The following is a 12,728-nucleotide window of genomic DNA, read 5'->3' on the forward strand; positions in this document are numbered from 1 at the left end:
AGGGAGTGCTATGAATATAGTGTATTTAGACTCAGTAAGGCATTTGATAAAGTAGACCACAGCCTCCTTCTTGATAAACTGGTTCACTGTGGGATGGACTATCAGATGGATTCACAGTTGACTAAACAACCATAGGTAATGCATAGTCCTGTAGGTTCACATAGAGGGAGGTATGCAGTTCCTTACCTTAGGGCTTGGTTCTGGGCCCAGTACTGTTCAACATCTTCATAAATGACCTCGGTAAGGGAATAAAAAGGGTACACATAAATTCTGTTGATTATACAAAACTGGGGGAGCAGTGCTATAAATCACAGAAGACAGGCTCAAGATTCAAAAGGATCTTGACAGACTTGAATATTTTGGCCCTATCCAACAAAATGTTCAACAGTATAAAATGTAAGGTTCTGCAGTTAGGCAGGAAAAAACAAAACAGATGCACTGGTACAAGTCAGGTGGTACTAGGCTTGGCAGTATTATTTGTGAGAAGGATCCAGTTGTCTTGGGAGACCACAGATTAATCATGAGCCAACAATGTGGCATAGCTGCTAAAAGAACCAATGCACCTTTGAGCAACATCAGTAGTTTCAAGATCATGGGAAGTGATGGTATCATTGCTGCACTAGTCAGATCTCAACTTGAATACTGTGTCCAGTTCTGGTTGTTGCAATACAAAAATGATGCTAGGACCTTGAAAGTGTACAGATAAGAGCAAAGATGTCAAGGGTCTTAAAGCTAAATCTTATTTTAAAAAGTGGTTAAAAGAACTTGGTATGTTTAGCTTAAAGAAGAGAAGGCTAAGGGGACATGACGGCTGTCTTCCAAAACATGGAAGGATGTCATCAGAAAGATGGTGTGGATTTATTCTCCAGAGTACCTGAGTTTAAGGCAAGAACCAATGAGTGGAAGCTTAGCAAAGAAAGATCCAAATAAGGAGGAATTTCCTGACTGTGAGAGCTCTTAAGCAACAAACAGCCTGCTTCCTGAAGTCATGGATGCTCCATCACTGGAAGTTTTCAAGAAAAGATTGGACAACCATTTGATGATTTGTGTATTGGGCACTGGGCAGAGGTTTGTTCCAAGGTCCCTTCAGACCCTGTGATTCTATGATGTGAGCAAAATAATCAGAACTGATATTGAAAATTGATTTGTAATTATTCACTGGTGTTTAAAATTTGGCATGATTCCATTAGAAACATTAATAAGTGATTGAAGAAAATGTCTGTAATTTAATAGTACAGTTAGTCATGACCATGGATATTTATAAGAAACTATCACTGATTCAACATGTTCTTTTCACAAAACAATCTTTTAAAATTGCAATTTAAAATGATTCCATCCTTCTGATAACAGGAAATAAATAAATAAATAAGATACCATACCCTAAATATGACTATCAGTAGTCATATCAAACTAAATTAAAGGCTAAGTTAAATAATTTTAATCAAAGGTTTTAGTTAATGATAAATAAGCAGAATAAAATGGTTATCTCCACAGACATTCAAGTTTTATCTGAAGGTTATCTTTTGTCAATAATCCTTGTTTAGGTACTGAGGGGCATTTATCTGCCTTTATAGATGTTGGCTTCATTGGCTTAATCAAACTTTTCTTTTAAATATTTGTGGTTTCATCTTTAAATTATACTTCTCCATTCAGATTTACTTCATTCAATATCATAGAAAAATACTTTGGGTTTGATAAGAGACAGATAGGTTTTTTCTTTTTCTTTGGTGCTCTGATCCTTCAATAAACTTCAGATCAAAATTCTGCTCCTTTAATGTTTGTTTTTAAAGAGATTCCTTGAGGGAAATACATTTGGAGGAAAAAATGTTGATTAGAAATGGAATATGTTTGAAACATTGAGAAAAGCACAAATGTATGTATAGTCAGTTACTTTTATGATTAACGCTGTAAATATCAAAAGTGCAGTTTAAGTTCAGAACGTGCACATTGGGATAGTTAATGTTCTAAAGTCAAATTACAATTATATTTGCATATTATATATTTCCTAGTAAAAGGCCAATATTTCAGTGCACTTAAGGGATTGCTTCAGAAGTCAGCTTTCCCAGTTTGGATAGAAAAGTTACACTTCCTTTGGACTGTATTTGTAGGTTGCCTGCTAATGTATTTCTGAATCGTGTCTTGATAAATGTAGATGACTCTTGGCTAAAATAAATTGTAATATTGGCCACTGTTTTTTTAAAAAAGAAGCACTGCTTTGATCACCAGTTTTCTTCTAAAAACAGGATATAACTGTATTCAATTGATGGCCGTGATGGAACATGCTTACTATGCAAGTTTTGGTTATCAGATCACAAGCTTTTTTGCAGCATCAAGGTATGTAGTGTGCTTTATTATTTTTGCTTATTTTCCTTTTTATTATTTTTTTCCTCTTCTTACAAAAAATAATATCAGAAAGGCCTAAACCAATGAAAGAGACAGAATTGACTAACTTGATCAGGGAGGTATATTAGATAATGGATTACATTCACATATTCAGCAATTGTAGCCACCAATGAAGTTATAGTCCAAAATTGTGCAATAGTCCAATGACTGTCACTCTGACATATTACAAATAATTGGAATATGCTCCAATATTGATTCATTAATATCAAAGAGCTTGATAAAAATACGGCTACTGCAATTCTAAACTTTTGTGATAAAACCACTTGATTATTAAATAAATAATATTACTGTATTCAGAAGAAAGAAGCCAAGGATCTTAATAGTAAAGCATAAAGTATTTTAAGGGCTTGACTTTCTCAGTCATAGACTTCAATAATTGTTCATTTCAGTTGAAAGGATGTATATTCTCCCCTCCCAGATTTCAGAATCTCTATGGATGACTGCAGTGCCTAAGATATGAAACCTCAGAGTTGGGAATAAGGCAGTCTGGGAAAATGTATATTTGAAACACTGAAATATTTTGAATAAATGAATATTTTTATTAATTTGTTTTCATCGGCATGTCTCCCTTGTTGGGATCAGTGTCAAGATAATGTATACAATAAAAGAATAGATTGTATATTTAATTCAATATCCATATGGATTTCTTCAAAGACATGTGATAATTTGTTTTTCTACTCTGTCAGAAGTCCTTTTCTCTTGCTCTACTTTGTTTTCAGAGATGAAAGACAAATGAAGGAACTTGCACAAAATGCATTTGTTTTTGGATTGATTGAACAAAGCCACTGCAATTTGAAAAAAATGCTGAATTTATAGTATAGATCTATTTATAACTGAAATTAGTTCTAATAATGTTCCAAACCATATCTATTTTAGATGTAGAAATATTAAATAAATATTCAAGCTTAAAGCATATGAGCTTTCACATTTTATGAAAGCAGTTGATTGCTACAGTTATGTGAATTGCTTGACTATCATCATAAATTCAAAGCTATCTGAAATCTAACTGGTTACCTGCTCTGCATTTATGATCAAGAGTTCTAGCACAAGACACTGCATCTGAGATCAGAGCAGACTCTCTATCTTTGTAGCTACAGCTTGTCCTTCCAACTTTCTTTTTCACTGCAATTTCATTTCTAGATACATTCAACATACATTGCATATGCTGCTGAAATTGAAGCTGCTAAAAATGAACTCTTCTAAAAGTCAGTTTGAATGTGAACCAAGTTATAATTTCCTTTGAAATGACTGAGAAGTGATGCAAATTAAAATTTTGCTCTTTCATTTCCAAGGTACTTTTACTTGTGAAGTGCTTACAGTCTATCTTGTATGTTCTTCACAGCATTCATATGAGAGAGATTGAACTTACTTTTTTCCTATGACTTCAGAAAGTATCTAATGATTTGCTTAAGGCTTCCCAGTGAGTTTGTTCTTTCACCCTCTTTTTCTCAGTTCTGAGAGTCAGATCAGTATACCAACATATAAAAAAAGAAATGTAAATGATACGAGATAATACTCTGTATAGGTTAAGCTATTGTTTGTATACCCTAGGATTATATCACACGATTGGCAGTAGCTTTTTTATAATCACTTCAGGCTTGCCACTTGATTTACTTATGCTTAAATATAAAATATCTTCTGTGCCTCTCTAATATGCTGTCATTAAATAATAGTTACAATTCTAGTGAATCATGATAGTAATCATGTTGAATTAAAAAATCAATGTTGTATACGATTAATTCTAAATGTTCATGCATTTTAGTCGATATGGCCTTCCAGATGACTTGAAGGAACTGATTGATGTTGCCCACTCAATGGGAATCACAGTCCTATTAGATGTTGTGCACAGTCATGCATCAAAGAATTCTGAAGATGGTCTGAACAATTTTGATGGTACTGATTCTGCATTTTTCCATTCTGGTGCTAGAGGAACACATATACTTTGGGATAGCCGACTTTTTGACTATGCAAAGTAGGTATAACTAATGTGACAAGTGCCATTGCGTCTAGTTGATTTGTATGCCCGTGATCTATAGGTCATTTGTTTTCATCAAATTATTATCCTGTGTTATTGTGGGTCTTTAAGAGCAGCAACATGTGGAGCTTGTTTGATGATGATAACTGCTGCATAACTTATCCAAGAGAATTTAGTTGGGCATGCACAAGCAATTTAACTAATCTGGTTCACTGATGAATATTTGCCTGATTGTGCAAATTAAAGAATCAAATAAAACTGTTTTCTGTAACATTGCAAAATAGAGAAACTTGGCCAATTCCTTTGATTATTTTACAAACCAGTGGAGCATGTTAAATAACTTTTTTTCACAGATCTTATCTATATCATTGGATAGTATTTACTGGAAATTATTGGAGCCACCTATCAAGTAGAGTTTTACATGTGCAATCTGGAACAAACATATGCAATGTAGAATGCTTCTTTTACTACTCCAGTTGTATTTCATAATATTCCACACCATTTTTTTCCAGGATAGTTTTTTTTTCTGCTCCTCTGCCCCATCAATTAGTCATTGCTTCAACTGCCCACTAAGCACTGCAAATTCTAATTTTTTTTTTAAAAAAATTTGTTGTTGTTGTTCAGTCGTTAAGTCGTGTCCGATTCTTCATGACCGCATGAACCATATTGCGCCAGGCCTTCCTGTCCTTCACTGCCTCCCTGACTTTGCTCAGTTTCATGCTCATTGCTTCAGTGATGCTATCTAACCATCTCATCCTCTGCCGTCCTCTTCTCCTTTTGCCTTCAATCTTTCCCAGCATCAGGGTCTTCTCCAAAGAGATCTCTCTTCGCATTAGGTGGCCAAAATATCTGAGCTTGAGCTTCATTATCAATCCTTCCAATGAGCAATCAGGGTTGATTTCCTTTAAGATTGACTGGTTTGACCTCCTAGCAGTCCAGGGGACTCTCAAGAGTCTTCTCCAGCACCACAGTTCAAAGGCATCAATTCTTCGGCGCTCAGCCTTCTTTATGGTCCAGCTCTCACAGCTATACATTACTACTGGAAAAACCATAGCTTTGACTATGCGGATCTTTGTCGGCAAGGTGACATCTCTGCTTTTTAATATGCTATCTAGGTTTGCCAAAGCTTTCCTCCCAAGGAGCAAGTGTCTTTTAATTTCATGGCTGCAGTCTCCATCTGTGGTGATCTTGGAGCCCAAATAAATGAAGTCTGTTACTGCTTCCATTTCTACCTCTTCTATTTGCCAGGAATTGATGGGTCCAGATGCCATGATCTTAGTTTTTTTAATGTTGAGTTTCAAGCCAGCTTTCGCACTCTCCTCTTTCACCCTCATCAAGAGGCCCTTTAGTTCTTCTTCACTTTCTGCCATTAGGGTGGTATCGTCTGCATATCTGAGGTTATTGATGATTCTCCCTGCAATCTTAATTCCGGCTTGTGATTCTTCCAACCTGGCATTTCTCATGATGTACTCTGCATATAGGTTAAATAAGCAGGGTGACAGTATACAGCCTTATCGTACTCCTTTCCCTATTTTGAACCAATCGGTTGCTCCATGACTGGTTCTAACTGTTGCTTCTTGGCCCGCATACAGATTTCTCAGGAGACAGGTAAGATGGTCTGGTACCCCCATCTCTTTAAGAATTTGCCAGAGTTTGTTGTGATCCACACAATTGAAGGCTTTTGCATAGTCAATGAAGCAGAAGTAGATGTTTTTCTGGAACTCTCGTGCTTTCTCCATGATCTAGCGAATGTTGTCAATTTGATCTCTAGTTCCTCTGCCTCTTTGAAACCCAGCTTGTACATCTGGTAGTTCTCGGTTCACGTACTGCTGAAGCCTAGCTTGTAGGATTTTGAGCATAACCTTGCTAGCAAGTGAAATGAGTGCAATTGTGCGATAGTTTGAGCATTCTTTGGCATTGCCCTTCTTTGGAATTGGAACGTAAACTGACCTTTTCCAATCCCGTGGCCACTGTTGCATTTTCCAAACTTGCTGGCATATTGAGTGCAGCACTTTAACAGCATCATCTTTTAGTATTTTAAATAACTCAGCTGGAATACTGTCATCTCCACAAGCTTTGTTATTAGCAATGCTTCCTAAGGCCCACTTGACTTCACTCTCTAGGATGTCTGGCTCAAGGTCCGTGACCACACCAGCATGGACATCAGGGACATTAAGATCTTTCTTGAATAGTTCTTCTGTGTATTCTTGCCACCTCTTCTTAATCTCTTCTGCTTCTGTTAGGTCCCTGCCTTTTTTGTCCTTTATCATGCCCATCTTTGCACTAGACGTTCCTTTCATATCTCCAATTTTCTTGAAGAGATCTCTAGTCTTCCCCATTCTATTGTTTTCCTCAATTTCTTTGCACTGTTCATTTAAGAAGGCCTTCTTATCTCTCCTTGCTATTCTCTGGAAATCTGCATTCAGTTGCTTATATCTTTCCCTTTCACCCTTGCTTTTCACATTCCTTCTTTCCACAGCTATTTGTAATGCCTCATCAGACAGCCATTTTGCTTTCTTGCATTTCTTTTTCCTTGGGATGGTTTTAGTTGCTGCCTCCTGTACAATGTTACGGACCTCCGTCCATAGTTCTTCAGGCACTCTGTCTACCAAATCTAATCCTCTAAATCTATTCATCAACTTCACTGTGTACTCACAAGGAATATGATCTAAGTCATACCTGAGTGGTCTAGTGGTTTTCCCTACATTCTTCAATTTAAGCCTAAATTTTGCAGTAAGAAGCTCATGATCTGAGCCACAGTCAGCTCCTGGTCTTGTTTTTGCTGTCTGTATAGAGCTTCTCCATCTTTGGCTGCAAAGTATATAATCAATCTGGTTTTGGTATTGACCATCTGGTGATGTCCATGTGTAGAGTCGTCTCTTGTGTTGTTGGAAAAGAGTGTTTGCTATGACTAGCTTGTTCTCTTGACAGAATTCTATTAGCCTTTGCCCTGCTTCATTTTGTGCTCCGAGGCCAAACTTGCCTGTTATTCCAATTACTCCTTGACTTCCTACTTTAGTATTCCAATCCCCTATGATGAAAAGGACATCTATTTTTGGTGCTAGTTCTAGAAGGTGTTGTAGGTCTTCATAGAACCGGTCAACTTCAGCTTCTTCGGCATCAGTGGTTGGGGCATAGACTTGGATTACTGTGATGTTGAACGGTGTGCCTTGGATTTGCACTGAGATCATTCTGTTGTTTTTGAGGTTGTACCCCATTACTGCCTTTCCCACTCTCTTATTCCATATGAGTGCAACTCCATTTCTTCTAAGGGTTTCTTGGCCACAGTAGTAGATATAATGGTCACCTGAATTAAATTCACCCATTCCTGTCCATTTCAATTCGCTGATTCCCAAGATGTCGACGTTCAATCTTGTCATCTCATGTTTGACCACATCCAGCTTGCCTTGTTGTTGTTCTTTACAGCATCGGACCTTCTTTTCACTTCCAGATACATCCACAGCTGAACATCCTTTCGGCTTTGGCCCAGCCGCTTCACTCTTTCTGGAGCTACTTGGAAATGCCCTCCGCTCTTCCCCAGTAGCATATTGGACACCTTCCGACCTGAGGGGCTCATCTTCCGGTGTCATATCTTTTAGCCTTTTATCATTGTCCATGGGGTTTTCTTGGCAAGGATACTGGAGTGGGTTGCCATTTCCTTCTCCAGTGGACCACATTTTGTCAGAACTCTCTGTCATGACATGTCCATCTTAGGTGGCCCTGCACAGTATAGCTCATGGCTTCACTGAGTTACGCAAGCCCCTTCGCCACGACAAGGCAGTGATCCATGAAGGAGAAAAAAAAAAAAGTTATTATTTATTTATTTTTGAGAAGCAGGGGAGTATTTTTCATCTTTGGTATGGAAAATCATTGATGTTTTTCTTGTTTCTATTATTATTATTATTAGTGTTATATCTCTTATGTATATAAATATATGCAATTCAGTTTGGTGTCGTGGTTAAGGCATCAGGCTAGAAACTGGGATACTGTGACTTCTAGTCCCATCTTAGGCATGAAGCCAGCTGGGTGACTGTAGGCCAGTCACTCTGTCTTAGCCCTAGGAAGGAGGCAGTGGCAAACCACTTCTGGAAAACCTTGCCAAGAAACTGCAAGAACTAGTTCAGGAACTTGCCAGGCATCAAAAGTGACTTGAATGCGTGTACACATGCGTGTGTGCATGCACACACACACACACACACAGAGGAGCATACATAATTATGGTTGCTAGCTTTAAAATTGGTGGATAAACAATACTTGGAACAAGTTTAGATACATATTTCTACTGGTTTGTAAATTTTGCTTAAGTAAGAGAAGTGAAAAAAAGTTAAATGATATATAATAACTACATATGTTACATTTATTATTTGGATGGGATGGTTGCATACATGGGATCTATCATTCCCTATAGTGCTGTTTGGTATATATCCCTATTTATCAGTCAAAGAGAAGAAAAATGGGTTGTGATAACCTCTGAGGTTAAGCTCTACCTGTGCTCGCTTGGATCAGGATTAATATTGTTTTGCTTTAAAGAAAAGAGTGATCACTGGCTCAGTGCCATTTAAAACTCATTGGCAAATTATAGAAGTATATATTTCTGTCATTCAAATTAAGACATGTTTTCTTTACTTTTATCCCATCATCATCATAATCAATAACAATAACAACAATATATAGTGTTTGTCTGCTTATATGAAGAAGGAAAAGTATTTTTGGAAGTGTTATATATTAACATGTTAAATATTCCCCCATATCCAGCCCTGCACATAAGATTTATAATATATGCAAATCAGATACACTACAGAAGAATAACTTTAATTTTTAATAAACATTCATGATGGATAAAATCCTTTTTTCTCCTTGCTTTTAAGTTTAAATTGGTATGACAGAATAGGAGACTTTAAATCACAGATGCTCCTTTAGTTAGAAAATTTTGAAATAACATATAATTTCCCTAGAAGAATACTGTTTCCTTTATTATCTTCATTCAAACACAGCTGTGTGCAAAATCTTTAAAATGTAACTATGGGGGGGGGAAACAAGATTGTATGGTAATTAAGCTATGTGCTAGGATATTTGTGAGGGACACTAAAAGTAATTGTTAGTTTTCGTACATTTTTATTGGTATACTATAAAACACATTAAATGGTCACTCAAAATACATGAATAAAAGAACTTTTTTTTTCACATCTAGCAAACCCATATAGACCAATTTTTGTTTGCCAAAAATGTAGAGTGAGAAAAAGAAGGGAAAGTCGTTGACTTCTTTTACTGACTTCTAAGTGTGTCGCTGGAAGTGGGAAAGAAAGTCCCAGCATTCATTAATTTTATTTTCAAATACAAGCCAATACAAGAGGGATTTCAGATACAAACCAATACAAAATTGTAGGTCTGTACAATTGTGCAAATGGTGAATATGAGGCTGAGACCAATTTAGAGGCCATCATATTGCCCAATGATTGAGCTTGTAAACACATGCAATAGGTATATATGTCTATTGTGTTGATAATATTTTGAATAGTCTCACAGTTATCACAGTTTTCTCACTTCTATAGCAATCTGAGAAATTAATTCTTATCATCAAAAATTTCTCAATATCTCAGTAGTTAAGAAACTGTTCTATTGTGGATGAAGCAGGGTATCCTGCTATAAAATGGATGATTATCAATCAATTATCCTGCTTATAATTGTTAGTGTTATCACAGTCCTTCAGCCAGGAAATATAGAGCACTAGCATCATAAAAATATGTATCAAAATACATTGTACACCAAAGGATGCCTTATCAACAACAAAAAATGTCATTGCTTTTTTTAATAACAATTCTTGGCAATAGTTTAATAAATATAGGTGAAGAAAACTGTCATAGGAGTGCACCACTTAAGACTGATATCTTGCGCTCATCTGCAGTAAAAAAAAAAAAAGAAAGAAAGGAAAAGTCACCAAAAGCCTTTTCCCTATAAGTGTTAAAACTGTCCAATGTAATTGGGCACTTTTTCTACCAGTCATTTACTAATTAGATTCCAAACATTTGAGGAGATATTTATCCTAGAAGTATTGATTTCTGGCATCTCTTGATATAGGCATTTGATATACAAGTAAATCATGTGATCTGTTGCTTTTAATATGACTTAATTTTTTTCTTTAGAACACAATATCAATTAAAATATTTCTTAGAAACAGAAGCAAAAACAATATACAGACCTTTGCAGAAGAAACAGTCTCTGATATTAAGGGAATTAAAAAGAAGAGACAGGACATTGAATCCCTAAATGGCAGAAACAAATATCATGGTGGTTGATGACTACTAGAGGAATTGAAATTAATATAAGTCAGCTGAGACATTAGCTCATGAAGTACTTTTTGCCAGGACCAAGGATAAGGAATGTGACAAAACAACTGCCAATGGCTATTATTTCTTCCTATTGATGCATATAGGGTCAAATGATATTGTGAAGAAGAACTACAAACAGATAACCACAGACTTTGAAAATCTGAGAACTGAGCTCAACAGTCTAGAGGTTCAGGTGATCTGATCAATTTCAATTTCATAAAAGAGGACAAGTAAAGGAGTAATAATGACAAAAATAAGGGAGATCAGTAACTAGAAATGTAAATGGTGTTGATGGGAGAACTCTGTGACCATGGTCTGAGTTATCTAGAAGATAAGCTGTTGACACAAAATATGTTGTACCTCAGACTGGTTAAAAATGGATTTGGCCAAAATTAGCAGGATCTTAAATTGAATGTTAAAATTACCTCCTAGCATATACTTTGTACAAGTGTAAATAAAGTGCTAATGCTTCAGTTATTGCACAACAAAAGATACATTCACAGTTATCAGTAGAAGGCAGGATTATATCCCACCTACAGAACCTATACGCATGAGTTAGAAATGCAGGTTCGGTCAAATTCAGTATATATTTCATTGCATATTTTGCAATACTAAATGAGATGGTAATAGAAAGAAGACAATGGCAATTACTGTTCAGCCCTAACTTTTCAGTTCCAATTTAATATAGCCTATCGCAATTTTCTCAATTATATGTTCCCTTGTCTAGTATCCTTAGAGCTAACTGTATTACACCTATACTTTTCAAAACTGTTCCTGTGCCACTTTGTTTTTGGGTGAAATACAAAATATTGGTTGGAAATACATCCATACATAGATGTGTTGTGTGTCTGTGTGTCTGTGTGTCTGTGTGTATGAATGATTCCCCTTCCCCTTAATGAGATCACCTTCAGTTGCCAAGGTTCTTCTTTATAACCAACTCAGTTCTTTTCCATTGAGGATCCTAAACTTCTTTTTGGCTTTGAAAAAGTCATAAAAGACATCTTTTAAAAACAGGCTTTATTTGTTGAACACATTGTTCAATGTGTTTATATTGTTTTTAATATATTGGATTTTATTTACATATTTATTATACAGTAAGATATTTGGGTAGTTTGTGAAATAATAAGCTGCAAATGATGACAAGATCAGACTACAGTGTTTTACAGAAATGCATGGAGTTACTGTGAGTGCTAACACTCTTAGTATGCACAATAGTTTCTCCTATTTTGTACTATATTGAACTTCAGTTCAGGTAAGAATTTTTAGACCATGCCCAATGACTTGCCAGTAGTGATCACACCTGTACTATGTATTCCCAATTTGTCATAAGACTGTTTCAGAAATTGCAAACATTCTGGATTTATCTTGGTCCAGAGCATATTGGCTGATCTCATTCAGTAGCAATAAGATGACCTTCCTTTTCAAGAAATCACATTTCTTTGTGATTTAATAAATATAAACCAAACTATGATTTGTATATATGGGTTTTATTTTATGCACATAGTTATCTGCAGGTAAACTATCTTCATCAGAGTAAGAAACTTAAGTCAGTCATTATAGGTGTGGTTCAGAAGAGAATATGTTTAATATTGTTGGTGCAAACATTTTATATTCTTTTATATTTGTTAACTAGGTGCCTGAACTAATTTTATTTGAACTTCTTTACATTTTTCCCTCTTATTTGAATGGAATGTTTTGGGTTGCCTACTTTGTCATTCCATTCAGCTTGCTATTAAGATATACCGTATGAGCAAGCTATTCAAAAGATTGTCTCTCAAGTCAATATATCTTTTTTTTAAATTCCACTAAATGTATTTCATTTTTAATATCAAGCAAAGAACAAAACATACTTGCAAAGCAGAGCCTTTCATTTATACTTCAAGAGTGCCTGAACCATTGTGTCAGAGTCCAAATTAGTATGTGGAGATTTCCAGTTTTAGGAAGAAACAGAATTTAATAAATCAGAAACATAATTTGAAACTTTCAAAAGGTTTTGTTTTCCATTTTGTCTATCTTGCAGT

The 12,728-nt window shown here is 35.7% G+C and overlaps 1 protein-coding gene across 4 annotated transcripts in view; it reads left to right on the forward strand.

Moving 5' to 3' along the window:
- GBE1 (1,4-alpha-glucan branching enzyme 1) overlaps positions 1-12,728 on the forward strand; it is a 141,859-nt gene that overhangs the window by 74,676 nt on the left and 54,455 nt on the right. For all 4 annotated transcript variants that reach the window (XM_088144573.1, XM_088144574.1, XM_088144576.1 and 1 more), the window contains 2 exons: positions 2,244-2,334; positions 4,166-4,375. In XM_088144573.1, the coding sequence (XP_088000699.1) occupies positions 2,244-2,334; positions 4,166-4,375 (301 nt within the window). The remainder of the gene's footprint in view (positions 1-2,243; positions 2,335-4,165; positions 4,376-12,728) is intronic.

Source organism: Python bivittatus, unplaced genomic scaffold, assembly GCF_059951505.1.
Source record: "Python bivittatus isolate LINGU-HERP-01145 unplaced genomic scaffold, Pbiv_v1 ctg000350_np1212, whole genome shotgun sequence".
Taxonomy (NCBI): domain Eukaryota; kingdom Metazoa; phylum Chordata; class Lepidosauria; order Squamata; family Pythonidae; genus Python; species Python bivittatus.